This window comes from Anas platyrhynchos, chromosome 1 (genome assembly GCF_047663525.1).
Source record: "Anas platyrhynchos isolate ZD024472 breed Pekin duck chromosome 1, IASCAAS_PekinDuck_T2T, whole genome shotgun sequence".
In the NCBI taxonomy this organism is placed as follows: domain Eukaryota; kingdom Metazoa; phylum Chordata; class Aves; order Anseriformes; family Anatidae; genus Anas; species Anas platyrhynchos.
This window is the reverse complement of record NC_092587.1, coordinates 80,943,168-80,959,910: the sequence shown is the minus strand read 5'-3', so window position 1 is coordinate 80,959,910 and position 16,743 is coordinate 80,943,168. Positions and strand designations below refer to the sequence as shown.

The following is a 16,743-nucleotide window of genomic DNA, read 5'->3' as shown; positions in this document are numbered from 1 at the left end:
AAAAACTATACAGTGTAAAAGCAGAACAAGACTTGATAGTAGCACTAAGTAAGGAAATACAGCTTTATTTACCCTTGCACTCTAGTTTTTCCCCAACACGGCATCTCCACACCACAGGTCCTCCTCCTTGCCCATCTGAAACCTCCTGATCTGAAGGCCTTTTCAAGAGAGGCAGAGGTCACGGAGCTCCCACCCCACAGCAGAAGCAGGGTGACAGGTAAACACCCAAAGATTCATCGAGAAAAGTTTCCAAAAGCTTGAACAGGAAAAGACAAAGCCCAGAGCCAAGTTCTGCGTACAAAGGGGGGAGGCAGGAAGCACCTCAGTGGCAGCTTCTGAGAGCTGTCAGCTCCTCCAGCAGCCACGGCTTTCTCCCTGAACTGCCTTCTCCCTGCAGCAACACCTCCGGCGCTACCTCACCTCTGGGGCAATCTCACCTCTGCTCTGCCTCCTGCGGGGACTTCTCCCCGCTCCCACCCACCCAAGGCTCAGCTCGGGTCGGCATCTTCACACCGTGCTGCAGCCCTAGGGGCTGTACAAGGGGAGAAGAAAGGCAGGCTCCCCTCCTCGTCCAGGGCAGCACTGCTGTAGGCGTATTTCCCCTGGTGGCAGGGAGCACTCTCTGGCTGGAGGCATCTGCTCCGCTGGAAGATGGGCACTACAAGTTCCCTGGCTCGGATCAGGAGCGCGTACACAGGAGCCACTGGGCTCGCCTTGTCCCTCTCCATTAACTTTCCAGCTTCCGCAGAAGAAATCACACAGGCGCTGGGCGGTGGGACGGTGTCGCTGCTTTCAGCTCCCATCTCCCGACCCCTGCCACCCACCCTCACCCTCCCGAGGGGTCCCCGCCGCTCCCCAGCGCCTCTACCCGCCAGGCCGCAACTCCGGCACCACGCAGCACCCCCCGCCACCGGCTTCTCCCCCTCCGCCCCGCTGCTTCCCCTCCCCGAGGCCGGGAAGCGCCCGCAACTTTTCCCTCCGGCTCCCTGCACCCCGCGCCGCCGGGGCTCACCCGCACGTCCCCGGACCGCGCTGGGCTGGGCCGGGCCGGGCCGGATAGGGCCGAGTCCTGAGGGAGCTGCACAGGCACGGCAGGACACGGCTCCAGCTCCTGCCAGCGGAAACGGGAGGAGGGGCTCGGACCGGCCCTACAGAGCGGGGAGGAGCTGGGGGCGCTGCCCAGGGGCCGGCTCCAGCCCCGCCGAGGGGAGGGAGCTGCACCGGCCCCGGCCCCCAGCGGGGCTCGCCCCAGCAGCGCCGCGCATCCGGAGCCGACTCGGCTGAATTCGGAGCGGGGCTGCGGCCATCCCATACCGCCTCCCCTTTTGGGGAGCTCTGCCTGGAGCCTGCTCACCCGTGGCCCGAGGTGTCCGCCACGGGACCCCTGGGGCATCCCCAAAATGAGTGCCAGGGGCAGCACCCTTCTAGACCCTCCCAGACTTAGGGGACTGCAATCGAAGGCTGGGGGGAGCACCTTCCGTCTCCCCCCCTCAGCTGCCTCTGCTGTCCTGCGGGGCCTGCAGCTGAGCATCTACTGCGCTCTGCAGGGCAGGGGTAGTAACCATGCTAAGCTGTGAACAGTTCGGCTGCTAGCTGCTCCAAGCCTGTGTCAGGCAGTATTGCTGCGACTTCCAGCACAGAGGATAAGCTGTTGAGGGGTACTATATTTTGTAGTGTGTGTATCACGGAATCACAGAATTTCTAGGTTGGAAGAGACCTCAAGATCATCGAGTCCAACCTCTAACCTAACACTAACAGTCCCCACTAAACCATATCCCTAAGCTCTACATCTAAACGTCTTTTAAAGACTTCCAGGGATGGTGACTCCACCACCTCCCTGGGCAGCCCGTTCCAATGTCTAACAACCCTTTCGGTAAAGAAGTTCTTCCTAAGATCCAACCTAAAACTCCCCTGACGCAACTTAAGCCCATTCCCCCTCGTCCTGTCACCAGGCACGTGGGAGAACAGGCCAACCCCCACCTCACTACAGCCTCCTTTAAGGTATCTGTAGAGAGCAATAAGGTCGCCCCTGAGCCTCCTTTTCTCCAGGCTGAACAAGCCCAGCTCCCTCAGCCGCTTCTCGTAGGACTTGTTCTCCAGGCCCCTCACCAGCTTCGTTGCCCTTCTTTGGACCCGCTCAAGCACCCCGATGTCCTTCTTGTAGCGAGGGGCCCAAAACTGAACACAGTACTCGAGGTGCGGCCTCACCAGAGCCGAGTACAGGGGGACGATCACCTCCCTAGCCCTGCTGGCCACACTGTTTCTGATACAAGCCAGGATGCCGTTGGCCTTCTTGGCCACCTGAGCACGCTGCTGGCTCATATTCAGCCAACTATCAACCAACAGTGTAGAGCAACTCAAAGCTTGTCTATAAGTATTACCACAGAAGAAAGCTGTTTCACATTCCTAAATGCCTTGTGTACTCTTATTTTCTTCCCTGATGGCACTATTGTTGTCATGTTTCTCATTTCAAGGGTCTGTTCACTTTGATATATTCTCTCATACTTTTCATTCTGTCCTTTGCATATTCTTACACACTGCTTGATGCAGCAATCCCTGAGCATCCTGGTAATCATATTGCCAACAATACAACTACCACGTTTGCTCCTGTATCCAGGAGAGACACGTGCAGCAGTGTTCTGTTCTTCATTTATTTGTGTACAAATGTACACAAATATTTCTATGCGTCTGCCTTACAGCAAGCAATGAAGGATATCTGCCTTGCAATGTAGCATGTGATAGTGAGCCGTGAAGGGAATTTGTTTTGGCTCTTTATTTGTAGACTCCAGAAAAGCTCCATCTCCTTTATGCTGTAGCTCTAATGCAGTAACTCCCAATGTACCTGAGAACGGAAGGATCTTCATTCCAGAATTGTGCTCAATCTTTAAATAACTCAGGTTTAAATAAGGGTGTACCTTGGAGATAAAGAACCACTTCCTCAAAAATGAGCAATACAAGAAGCCAATACTGGCAAGGGAGGACAAGTCTGAGTTTGGTTTTGTTTGCTCTTTGTTGTTGTTGTTTTGTTAATTTGTTTGCTTTAGCAGAGACAGGTAGCACAAGCAGATTTATACTCAAAGGTACTGGATATCTATAGTTCTAATTAGAGTGAAAAAGGAATAGGTGAGAACAAGTCATCATTCAAAACTCTATCACGGAAAGAAGGTAAAAAATGATGCTATTTTGGAACTTTGAATGAACTTGAGGATCACCGAAACTGGGCACTGGAGTGACTGATACTGCAGAATCACATTCTACCAAGGATACTGCACTAGGCTGCAGATCTCTTCTTGATATGCTAGTAAATTTAGGAAAAATAATCTCTTTATACTTTTGTTTAATTTTCAACTAGATGTCTTTCCAATGTGAACAAATCTAACATTGGGGCTCTCTAGTTGTGTTCACACCTTTTGCACACAATGAGGAACAGAAAGAATTGCACTTCATCAGCAGTATGCTTGAATCTATGACATCTGACCAAGGAATCTAAAGGTTGCACACAGCTTTTGAAAGCAGCTTTGAGTAGCTGTATTTGAGGCATCTAGAAATGGATATACAGCTTTCCGGCATGATTCACAGGGTATATCCTCTTTGGCATGGCAACAGTACTGAATACTTTGGGGAAATTAGGGAGGACAAAAAAAAAATCTGTCTTGTCTTTCGCAGAAAGAGATGATCCATCTCTACCCTCTAGCACTGCTATATTCAGAGCAGGTTCTTCCCTCATTATTGCTATATTGCCCATTTGAAGGACGTGATGAGGCACGGTTTGTTTTCCTCAGAATGAGCACCAGTACTTTGTGACTCATTTCAGTGGCCCAAACTAGCTTGAATCATGGATCTAGAGTTTTGATTACTTGCTGAATCATTATGCCAGATTATGGAAATGCAGGCAAAATGTCTGTAATACAACACTACAGGGACAGGCTGGTTTTTTTAGGGATCCTTGGTAGAATGAGGACTCACCACAGGGTTGTGGTTATAATTAGAGCTTTATTACTGCATAAAAATACTAACAATCAGCATAGCTTGTTGTTTGTTTGTTTGTTTGTTTAATAAATAATGCAGGTTATTTGTACACAGAAATCTTAATAATTAGCATGGTTTTATTATTATCTGCAGTTTTTATTCATCTAGAATTGTTAGTCACCTGGACCCTCTGCATAACAGGTCAAATTCTGAATAATCACTGCACAATACTATAACCATAATCTAGACTTGGAATTCAACTAGAAAAACACAAGTCAATCTCTCAGTCCTCAGAAGACAATTGTGGAGGCATTCCTGAGGATCAGGAAGTTTGCCATCCAGCAGCAATCCCAGTCTAAAGTCCCACTGAGGACTTGCACCTGCTTGATTTGACATGCAGTATTTCAAATGTGGTTAAGCTTCCCTGTTCCACAATGGGTTTCATTCACTCCTTCCTGGCAACCCAGCACCTGGGCTTTGGCAATATTGATGAGCAAATGTGCTTACCATAGTGCTGAGAAGTGAGGGAAATGGGGTGGTACATGATCAGCCTGGTTATCTTGGTATTGATGCTGCCATTGGTATTGCTGCAGACTGGTGATGCAGGACTGATGAAGCAGAATTACTCCTTAGCAGCACTGGACATGTTCCTTTGCCTCTACTATATCTTTCACACAAGTTTGAGAGCATTCTCCTCTGTCTGAATCAGTTCTTATTCTTTTCTGTCACCACTCAAGTTCTTCACCTCCTTTATCTCGTCCAAGAACCAATGAAAAATAAGCTGAATAATAGAGAAGAAAAAGTCAATGGGAAACCATTTGCCAAAGGCTAAAGCAGGTATGTAATACTCAAGGAACATATTTGATCATTGGGTCTAGATACAGAAGTAGAAAGAGATTTAATTCAATCCCTACCTCTGTCTCTAAGCCAACTTACATGTTTTCTTTATTGACAATGTCCACTTAAGAAGTTCCCACCCCCTCATCACAGATAAATGAAAGAATTCAAATGAACTCATCTTACCTGAAATGTTTCTTTTTGCTTTGAAGTGAAGTTGAAGGGAGGGGCTCCTATCCTGCCTAGTTCTGTGTTGCTGAGACCCATGGTTTATTTTATCTTATCTCAGAAGGCTATCTCTAAGTGGAATCAGTTCAGTAATTCAGTTTGACATGACTCCACAAGCAGTTGTAGCTGCAAAAATGAAGGCTGGTAAATGGAAGCATATGGGGTTAGAAAAGAAAGGAGACATAGATGAAAGAAAAATATTGAGCTGCTTTGCACCATGGACATTTAGATCCACATTTTGTCACTTAATCATCTAACGCCCTAGTGTTGTGGCTGTACAGTGATCAGTGGAATCAGCTTTTGCTGCCTTGCCCTTTGATTTTACAGCAAGTTCTTACAGGTTTAGGTGGTGTTTTCTAATATTTCTGCCCCAAAAGAAATTACACTCATAAGGCACTGATATCCTCATTTATTTTTGGGTGGTTAGAGTTCAGTTTAGACTTTCCTTTTCAAAATTAGGCTAGATCATTTTTAACATGTGCTGCTTTTTGATGTTTACATTCTGAGAAACAATCCACAGCCAATAAATAACACAGGCTCAGACAAAGATCTCAGTGAAGTAGCATTTTTATTCACGATTGCAATGGCGGGAGTCCTGCAAGCAGGAACACACAGCAGAAGTGTATCTTAAACTTATATCCCATATAACCTGATGCTTGATTCCTCCTGTTTGCTCATTGGCTTTGTACAAGAGGTTCACAACCTACTCAATGCTTGTTACTATACCATATATACACAACCAACCTTTAATATCTCCTTTTCCCCTTTTTTCTTCTTCTCTCTTGGCTGGAGGAGCCCGTGGTTTTTTCTTTCTGCTGATTCCACAACTGCTTGTCTTGTTTTTCTTAGCCATCTTCCACTGTCCCTTGATCTGCTTAACATACTCCCCACTGTTACACCACTGTTATGCCTGCACTTCTGAATGTGCAGGGTTAGTGGAATTTTCCACTGCAAAAACACAACTTTAATTCTCACAACTTTCCATTGTTTTCAGCAAAATTGCAGCTGGCTTTTAGTCTGATACACTATTTCGTTTCTTCTGGTAAGTTTCCAAGAAAGGGAGCCTTGGAGGTGGGAATCATAGAATCATAGAATTATTAAGGTTAGAAACGACCTCCAAGATCATCTGGTCCAACCATCACCCTACTACCAATGTCACCCACTAAGCCATGTCCCTAAGCATCAAGTCCAGCCTTTCCTTGAACACCCCCAGGGACGGTGACTCCACCACCTCCCTGGGCAACCCATTCTGATGCCTGACTACTCTTTCTGAGAAGAAATGTCTCCTAATTTCTAACCTAAACCTCCCCTGGCACAACTTGAGGCCATTCCTTCTTCTCCTATCACTAGTTACCTGTGAAAAGAGGCCAGTCCCCAGCTTCCCACAACTTCCTTTCAGGTAGGTGTAGAGAGCACTAGGGTCTCCCCTGAGCCTCCTCTTCTCCAGACTGAACAATCCCAGTTCCCTCAGTTGCTCCTCACAGGACTTGTGTTACAGGCTCTTCACCAGCTTCATAGCCCTTCTCTGGACATGCTCCAAGGCCTCGATGTCTCTCTTGTACTGAGGGGCCCAAAAGTGAACACAGTACTCAAGACCTGCTTTGGCAGGGGGGTTGGACCTGATGATCTCCTGAGGTCCCTTCCAACCCCTAAAATTCTGTGATCCTGTGTGATCCTGTGTGGCCTCACCGGAGCAGAGTCGAGAGGGATGATCACCTCCCTGGTCCTGCTGGCTACACTGTTCCTGATACAAGCTAGGATGCTGTTGACCTTCTTGGCCACCTGGGCACACTGACGGCTCATGTTCAGACGAGCATCGACCAACACCCCCCAGATACTCTGCACAGCTTTCCAGCCACTCTGCCCCAAGCCTGTATCATTTGCATGGGGTTGTTTGTGGCCAAAGTGCAGGATCCATCACTTAGCCGTGTTGAACCTCATCCAATTGGCCTCTGACCATTGGCCCGACCTGTCCAGGTCCCTTTGCAGGGCCTTCCTATCCTCCAGCAGATCAACACTTCCCCCCAGCTTGGTGTCATCTGCAGACTTACTGAGGGTGCAGTCAATTCCTTTGTCCAAATCGTCAATAAAGATTTGGCTCTAAGAGGAGCCAAAAATGGGCCCTAACACCAACCCCTGGGGAACACCACTCATGACCGGTCGCCAGCTGGACTTCACTCTGTTCACCACTCCTCTCTGGGCCCAGCTGTCCAACCATTTTTTAACCCAGCAAAGTACACCTCTCTAAGCCATGGGCTTCCAGCTTCTCCAAGAAAATATTGTGGGATACTGTGTCAGAGGCCTTGCTGAAGTCTAGGTAGACTACATCAACAGCCTTTCTCTCATCCACCAGGCAACTCACCCAGTCATAGTAAGAGATGAGGTAGTTCAGGCAGGACTTGCCTTTCATGAACCCATGCTGGCTGGGTCTGATCCCCTGGTTGTCTTGTACTGTGTGATTGCATTCAAGATGACCTGTTCAAAACACTCCTTAATATAGAGAGCCATGCCACCTCCGTTCCTTAGTTGCCCGTCCCTTCTGAAGAGCTTACAGCCATCCATTGTAGCACTTCAGTTTTGGGAGTGGTCCCACCACCTTTTCAGTGATGGCAACTAGGTCGTAGTTTGCCTGCCACACAATGGCTTTCAGCTCCTCCTCTTTGTTGCCCATGCTGCGTGTATTAGTGTAGATGCACTTCAGTTCTATTCATTGCTTTGATAACATCTTATAGATGTTCTGACTTGATTTTATTCATGATCAAATGAGGGATTAAGCAGAGCCCTCATCTCCTTTAGGGAATCCTTCATGGCATCTGTTGTGCTGGCATAAAACTGCAGTGGATGCATGCAAGACACCTGGCTCATATTTGCAGAAGAGGTGTAATACACATAAACAATTTTCCTTTGCTTCAAACTAAGCAATGCCCTTTCTATGTACAGGTTTCAATTTCAAAACATATTTATTGTCTATGTTTGCCAAAAATACTTTTCCCCAATCAGTCATTTTATCATTATAGAGAGGTTGGTTTGATTTTTTTTCTGCTTCACACCTGGTTCAAAAATCGGGAAGGAAAGATGGAGCTGGCATAGGCAGGAGCATGCATCAGTAGTGAGCTATAGTCAGTTGGTGCTATTCATATGTATTTGGCCAAATGTAGGAACTTGTAGGGTTGCAGAAAAGTAATTAATGCGGTTCTGGCTGATTTCCCACCATTCTGTGGTTAGAAATGACACTTGATGAAAATGAGCAGAACTGCGCCTGCATGAATTTCTTCTGTACAGCAGAGAACAGCAAGCATTTTGAGATGCTCTGTTTTCTAGATCTTTAAAGGACTTGGCTTGACATTATCCAGGCTTGACTGACTCTGATTACCAGCCACACCAGACCTTATGAAACGGTATTGGCAGCGTCCAATGGAGAATACTGTTATTTTGGCAACTGCAACTAGACCCAAAATAGTCTGCTTGCTCTGTTGCAGTTTGGAAGTCACATATTGGAGGCATTATTTCTGTTAGAAATAATGTAGCCACAACAGGACATTCATGCACAGAAAAAAGGTACAGATGTTGCTTAATTGGTGTAAAAAGTGATGCTGTCCTTTACTAGCCACTTGCATAGAGAAGATTAACAGCACTAGCCCTACACAGTACTTAAGAACAGTCTCTTCTGGGTACCGGGTCTGCAAGATTAGGAGGGAAAATCTTCATTATATTAATAAATAAATAAAATGGACCCCTCTTCCCAAAATGAGAAACCCATCTTTCCCCAGCTGTGACTTCATGGCATCATCTTTGCTATTGTCTTTATCCACACCCCTTCATTTTTTTGCTTGATTCTGTCTTACTTGCAGGTCAAGAGCCCCAGAGTGGAGGAGGTATCAAGTCAGCAGCTCCACAGTAACGTCTGGTGAAGACTCATTCTGTGAGGGACCTCCCACATGCAGATAAGAACCTGCACTTAGACAGTTACAACAGAGTAACTGGCATGCAATAACTTAATGGGGTTAACATTAGTTAAAAATTAGTCCCACTTCCACATCAAACTGTTTGTCACACCCACGGGGACTGCAGAGCTGTGTGTAGTAAGGCTAGTCCTGGTGCAGCCTGTGCTTACCTGAATACAGAAATTGCATCTGTATATGAAGCATACCCAGTAGAACTTTGCACATAACTGTATTCTGGTCTTCTGCTTGAAAACTCAAGATGAAGCTCCTCAGGACCAGTCATGTGCCAGGCCAAATAAAAGACCTTTGCAGGACCTTGCATCACTTCTTCTACAGGTAGTGAAATCTTCATCCCCCAGTGAATGTCTCCATATCGCTGAGTGGGTACCACTGTGAGACTTTCATCCAACTCTGACTCCTGCATTCAATTCTGGCACTGAAGTTTTATTTGTACATCTGACATTTTGCAGTTCCAGTATTCTGTGCTGTCCAGTTTTGGATCATGCTGTATGTACAAAGCTTCTTATTTCTCAGTCCCTCTCAGGTACTGATTACCTTTCTGATAATTTACCTTCCACTTGCCATCTGTCTCTTGTGTTTTTGTTGTTGTTGTTGTTATTTCTCAAGGACATTTTGAATTATATTTCAAACAATTCTTACCATTTTATTATCCTAGTTCAAGTATTGTGTACATTCTCCCAGTTCAAGCACAGTGTGCATAGCTAAACCAACAAAAAACCATACTTCAGACATTTATTTATTTATTGTGGGGGGGGGGGGGGGGGGGGGGGGAAGGGAAGGAGGAGAGAGGGACCCATATCAAAATTTTCCCATGCTAAACTTAGAACCATAGATTCACAGAATGGCTTGAGCTGGAAGGAGCATTGAAAGAGCATCTAATTCAACCCCCCTGCCATGGGCACAGACACCTTCTATAAGACCAGGTTGCTCAAAGTCCCATCCCCACAAGTTTGAACACTTCCAATGATGGGACATGTGCTGCTTCTCTGGGCAACTTCTTCCAGCATCTAACCACCTTCATTCTAAATAATTCCTTCCTTATATCTAACCTAAATCTACCCTCTTTGAGTTTAAAACCACTGCCCCATCTCCTGTCACTACACACCCTGATAAAGAGTCTTTCCCTTTTGATGTAGTCAAGGATACAATTGACTTTCTGGGCTGCAGGCACACCTTGCTGGCTCATGTCCAATTTTTAATCCACCAGTACCCCCAAGTCCTTCTCTGTAGGGCTGCTCTCCATCAGTTCATCACCCAGTCTGTGTTGATATTGGGGATTGTCTCAACACAGGTGCTGGATCTTGTACTTGGGCTTGCTGAACTTTCCAAGGTTCACAGAGGACCACTCCTCAAACCTGCCAAGATTCTTCTGGACAGCATTCCTTTCCTTTGAAGTTTCAACTTCACGACTCAGCTTGGTGTCATCCACAAACTTTCCTACCATGTCATTAATAAAGTTATTAAACAATACAATTCCCAGTACAGAATCCTGAGGTACACCACTCATCACTGATCTCCACCTGGACATTGAGCCATTGACTATGACTTTTTGGACGCAGCCATCCAGCCAATTCTTTATCCGCTGAACCACCCATCCATCAAATCCGTGTCCCTCCAATTTAGAGACAAGGATGTTGAGGGGGACTGTATCCAAACCTTTACACAATTCAAGGTAGATGACTTCTGTTGCTCTTCCCTTGTCCAACATTGCTGTAACTCTGTCATAGAATGTCACCAGATCAGTCAGGCATAATTTACATTTGGGGATCTATATTGGCTGTTTCCAACCAACTCTCTGTCTTCTGTATGCCTTAACGTGGTTTCCAGGAGGATCTGTGCCATGATCTTACCAGGCAGAGAGGTGAGGCTGGCTGGTCTGTAGTTCCCCAGATTTTTCTTTTTAACCCTTCTTGAAAATGCATATGATATTTCCCCTTTTCCAGTTAGTTGGAACTTCACCAGACTGCTATGACTTCTCAAATATCCTGAACGATGAGATGGCAGAGCTCTTTATTAGGGCTTTAAACTAGGTGTAAAGGGGGACATGGATGAAATGAGGGTCATTAGGGATAAACCTGGGGGAGAAATGCCAGGGTTGGGGGTGAGAGCAAAAGGTGCAACTGAAGTGCATTTACACTAATGCACGCAGAATGGGCAACAAAGTTGTTTGCAGATGACATTATATTGAGGGAAAGTGTCAATCTGCTGGAGGATAGGAAAGCCCTGCAGAGGGACCTGGACAGGTCGGGTCAATGGTCAGAGGCCAATTGGATGAGGTTCAACACGGCTACAGGCTTGGGGCAGAGTGGCTGGAAAGCTGTGCAGAGGAAAAGGATCTGAGGGTGTTGGTCAATGTTCGTCTGAACATGAACTGGCAGTGTGCTCAGGTGGCCAAGAAGGCCAACAGCATCCTGGCTTGTATCAGGAATAGTGTAGCCAGCAGGACCAGGAAGGTGATTGTCCCTCTCTACTCTGCTCTGGTGAGGTCACACCTTAAGTACTTTGTTCAGTTTTGGGCCCCTCAGTACAAGAGGGACATCGAGGCCTTGGAGCATGTCCAGAGAAGGGCTATGAAGCTGGTGAAGAGCCTATAACACAAGTCCTGTGAGGAGCAACTGAGGGAACTGGGATTGTTCAGTCTGGAGAAGGGGAGGCTCAGGGGAGACCTTAGTGCTCTCTACACCTACCTGAAAGGAAGTTGTGGGAAGCTGGGGACTGGCCTCTTTTCACAGGTAACTAGTGATAGGAGAAGAAGGAATGGCCTCAAGTTGTGCCAGGGGAGGTTTAGGTTAGAAATTAGGAGACATTTCTTCTCAGAAAGAGTAGTCAGGCATCAGAATGGGTTGCCCAGGGAGGTGGTGGAGTCACCATCCCTGAGGGTGTTCAAGAAAAGGTTGGATGTTGTGCTTAGTGACACAGTTTAGTAGGTAATATTGGTGGTAGGTGGGTGGTTGGAACTAGATGATCTTGGAGGTCTTTTCCAACCTATGAAGTAGCCTGGATAGTGGCTTCCCACTAGTTCCCTCAGGACTCTGGGATGTATCTCATTGCATCCTGTGGACTTATGCACATCCAAGTTCTTCAGACAGATTTGAACCTGGTCTTCTCTTACAGTGGGCGAGACTTCATTTCACCAGCCCCAGACTTGAGATGTTTTTACTTGGTATGTGTAGAAAGGGCAATTGTTGGTGAAGACTGAGACAAAAAAAAAAACCGTTGAGTAACTTGTCTATCTAATTTGATTTATAAGTTAGATTTTAGTAGTTTGTTCTTTACTGTTGGTTGGATATGAATTCCTTGGGAGGAATCAACTCACTCAGCTTCAACAGAGAGTAAGAAATTATTGCATTCAATTATTTCAATTCATTATTTGTCATTTCAATTTGAGTTCATAAACTAAGTATTACAAACCTAGGGGCAGCATTATAGTCTTGAATCAGTTTTACACAGGCTTTAGAAAACAGTTCAGAGAAAGAAATTCTATAGTATTGGCAGCAAAGAGCCAGAGGAATAGTGAAGATTTGAGTCAGTGGAGAAAACACTGCATGTTTCTCTACTCTTATGAGCTAGCAATTGCTCTTAGTATCAGCTTCAAAATAAAACCATGTTGATACCAAGGCATCAACAGGCTCCTCCTTAGAAACATTGCAGGGAGTGGCTGAAGCTACCATTATCCTTGTTTAAAGTGGTTTAAGAGAATGCACAGCTAGTAAAACAGTCATGGAGAAAAAACAAGAAGAGCTGATGAAAAAATAGGTTGTTGAAACAAACATCAGGAGCAGTGGATTGCGTGGAAGTACCTTGTAGGGAAAACCTGAGAACCCCTGGAAAGTGAAAGAGCTGAGAGTTGATGTGTAAGAAGTATCCATCAAAAACAAGAAGAGGATGTGATGAAAATGCCTGTTCTTACAACATGCTCATGGTTTCTCTGAGCTTAGTGAAGAATTTTGAGGAGATATTTGAGTACAATGTTTATAAAATATAATACTCTATTTTAAAGGAAGGCAGTGTTCCACACCACCTCCAATCTAATATACCAAGTAGTAGTAATGCTAACGACACACTGGAAGGTGGCTGGCTAGCATTTCTCATTAATTTCAACAACAGGATAGGGAATATTCAGCAACACTTATGAAAAAAACAAACAAACAAACAAACAAAAAAAAAAAAAAACAGTGGAAACAGACTTTGAAATACTCTGTAACGCATGGAAAGAACATTCTTTAGGAGTGAAAGATTTAAACTCTGAAGGGAGTTGAGATTTAAGTGTGCAGGAAACAAAATTGTCAAAGTGTGAGAAGACTTCTCAAGTATCTCATAACTGATTACAACTTAAAATTCAAATGCAGAAATTAAACATTGTAAAGGATAGGAAGACAGATGGGAAGCTGGAGTGGAGATGCAGGTCTGCAGGCATCTACATTTGCTATGGGAAAATTTGTACAGTATCTTCATGGAGTCCAAAGAACCTTTTAACAACCACACTGAGAGCTGTAGAAAGGAGTATCAATTAGCTTATGAGTTCTTTAAGCAAGTCAGATTTCATGTGTGTGTATCTGAAGTCCTTACCTTCTGTCATTCCAATAAAGCATTTTATTTCAGACAGTATCTCAAATGCCTCAAGTACCAATGAGTCTTTTTCTCTATACCAAAATCCAAGGATAGAAACATCTGAAACAAATGTGAGGTGTTTTCTGTGGTGTTGTGATGCACTGTGGAAAGAGCAGATGTAACACTATCTATTCAAATCTGTACCAAGGTACTGTGCCTGGCCACCCAATAAATTGCCTGTTCAGTGGCTGCCAGAGATCATCACACCATCCACCTCCTCCCTCAAAGTAACACGAATGGCTGCCTCTTCCCCACCATCATCAGCATTGTGGGGACTAAGGCTATTGCCTTTCAGTGCCTCCTGAGTAAACAATCTGTGTAGAAAGAGTGGGTTTGATTGCCTTTGAAATGTGGAAAGATAACCTCTTTTTACTATTCTCTCTCATATTTTTCCTGTGATTTGCTGGCCAAATGGCATTCTTGGTAATACTTTTGCACCTCACTGTCTGCAACCAACAGGTGTAACAAGTTGATCTTTGTAAACAATTATTTTACTTCTGCACAAGAAAAGAGCAGATTCTAGCTCCCTGAGCAGTGCTAACTGCATGGGGAAAACTGAAGCAAAATTATCAAGAGTTATTTTAGTCAGTCAAGACAGCAGACCTGACACATGGAGGAAATCAGCTGGGCACAACATGGTTTAACACACGAAGTTTTCTAAGCACAACAGCATTTTAAAGGCCAGCTTTAAAGGCAAAAGAATGGTTGGTCTCTCATCATCATGCATAGAAGAGATAGAAACTATGTCTAGCCTCTAACAGGAGGAAGGCTGAATGAGCCTGTAACTGTTCATCTACTGAGGTGGACAGCTATCCAGGCAGATGTGTAGATTTTATGTGAACTCTCAACACACATGCATGTTCCCATGCATGTCTAAATGAACATGCATCTATGCAAATGCATGGTAAGCATGTCTGTGCATGTGTTGACCTACAAATGAATGCATGCATGCACACACTCAGACCCGGTGTAACATGCACACTGCTCTTTCTATGTGCTCAGTCACACCTACTGTGTGCTCTAAGGGCTGGTTCCAGTGTGAGGAATACATTCCAGAGGATGCTGTTTGGGTGAAACACTTAAGCCGTTATTTGTCTGCTTCTTTGACTCCAAGACTTTTCCCTATTTGCACAAACCTGGAGATACAAACTTATTTGACACTGCAAATCATAGAACTGCTCAGAGGTGCTTTTCTGAAAATACACAGTATCTGCAGTTTATTTTTCAGTTTGGTATGAGGAAACAAGGGATTTTCAAGCATGGGCTTTTTCCTCAGGCATGCATCCCATGGATGACTCAGGGCAGATAAGTCTCTAGTCCTTCACCAGCCGGTAGATGTGATGCTGGGCACCATGGTCACTAGCTGACACCTCAAAAACATATGCTATGCACAGCAAGGTCTCCTGTGTGTCCCTGTTTGTCACAACCTAGACAGAAAAGGAAGAAGACAGAAGCTGAGATGGCATCTGCTGTTTCTCTGCTTACATATTCCAACACATAGAGCAAAAAGTCATTAATAAGCAAAGAACAGAACCATAGGAATGATGCACAACTCAGCCACCACATGCCCTAATCTATGTGCACACACCCCCAAGGGAAGCACTTTTGCAGCAGCAGGGCTACAATGCAGTGAAGAGACAGGGAGGTGAGCAGAGTCTACAGAGGAGAATAGAAAGCTGTGACCAAGCAGCAACCACCCAAGTGGAAGCAGGTCCACTCTACTCCCCACCCCCTGGTGTTACAGATTTCATCAGAGAAGGGATCTGCAGAAAAGTATTTTTGCTCTGTTTTTTGGGTTTAGAGAGGCCATCTCCTGTTGCACATCCACTCCTGCTCATGTGATGGTATACCACAGCCATGAACAATTCTTTCCCACCATCTGATCCTGCTTGTCAGTGGTAGGCACAGACCATGAGAATTAGAGAGTATATCTCATTTTACAGGAGATATTAAGAGCAACCATTTTTCAGCTCCCCAGTCAGGGGTAGAAAATTCTCAGCATGCTGTTCAGGAAGCAGGACTGCAGGACTACAAAGGTAATATAAAAAAGGCAGTGCTAGCACTCACATGAGATATGCCTCTCTGTGACAGGAGGTGAGAAAAGGACATAAGATTACTGAAAACATAAAGCTCCAGATGAAGTATAAATATATGACAATTTTGTTCACTAAATTTATAGCAAGCACTGGCCTAAATGTGGAATGACACATGCAGAAAGCAGTTACAGCATTTCTCAGTATAAATGACAGCATACATGCTTTCAATCTCTCTGTCCCTGCCCACTTCATGCCTTTGCTCATCTAAAAAAACCCTTAGCATTTATACTTATCTTTTCTTCCAGATGCTAAAGAGCTTAGTAGAAACATAAAAGAGTAAAGCCTCCTTTACCTCATACCCTCGGATGTATAACGATATTATTAACTTTGTTTTATAGCCAAGATACATGTGCCACAAATCACATCCACAGCACCTCCAGAGAATGGAATAAACACCACTTGATTTCCCTTCTTTGCAGCCTGTAGAATCTCTTCCACTTACCCAACTTCAGGTTTTCTGGGCAAAGATCTGAGACACATCTTGTAGAGGCGAGCACAGAACTCTCAGTCCACTAGGATAATCCACCTTCTAGGATGACTTTGCCCTTTTCCCAAATTTAGGCTGCATCTGAGCCAGGAAAGACTCCTGGTATAATACAGGCACTAATGCAATCTAGTTACTGTAGCCTTGTAGTACTACACTACCTAGAGGTTGCAGTGATTCATGAATGTGTCATAGAGCTTCCCCTAACATGTCTCTTCCTTTACTTGCCTTAATATTCTTTCAGGGTTCAGGATGGTACTGAGAAAACAACTTTTTTTGTTTGTTCTTTTTTCCTACCAGGCCTGGGTGAAGAACTCTCCTCATGACAAAATTATATAGTCATTTAACAGTGTTCTTGCTTTATTAACTTGCAAAAAGTACCAGGGCACAGATAGGACCTCAATGTCCACCTAATAGTGGAATGAGTACTTTCTTCACTATGTCTTCGCATCCTTCTCCTTACTGTATGTCTCTGCCTCATCAATTCTCCCTTTATCTGTCTTTTCTTTTCCCTGTTATGCAGGCCTCTCAAATTCTACTGCTTCTCTGCATG

General features: G+C 45.1%; 2 protein-coding genes across 6 annotated transcripts in view; both read right to left on the bottom strand.

The window, feature by feature from the left end:
* The window catches only part of TSPAN9 (tetraspanin 9), a 170,727-nt gene extending 169,581 nt beyond the window's left edge, over positions 1–1,146 (bottom strand). The window contains exon 1 of the mRNA XM_027449837.3: positions 1,013–1,146. The gene's annotated coding sequence lies outside the window, so the exon portion shown is untranslated. The remainder of the gene's footprint in view (positions 1–1,012) is intronic.
* Positions 1,147–14,796: 13,650 nt separating this feature from the next.
* Positions 14,797–16,743, bottom strand: part of TEAD4 (TEA domain transcription factor 4) — a 59,619-nt gene continuing 57,672 nt past the window's right edge. For all 5 annotated transcript variants that reach the window (XM_072043056.1, XM_072043064.1, XM_072043054.1 and 2 more), the window contains one exon: positions 14,797–15,037. In XM_072043056.1, coding sequence (XP_071899157.1) covers positions 14,924–15,037 — 114 coding nt within the window. In that variant the 3' untranslated portion in view covers positions 14,797–14,923. The remainder of the gene's footprint in view (positions 15,038–16,743) is intronic.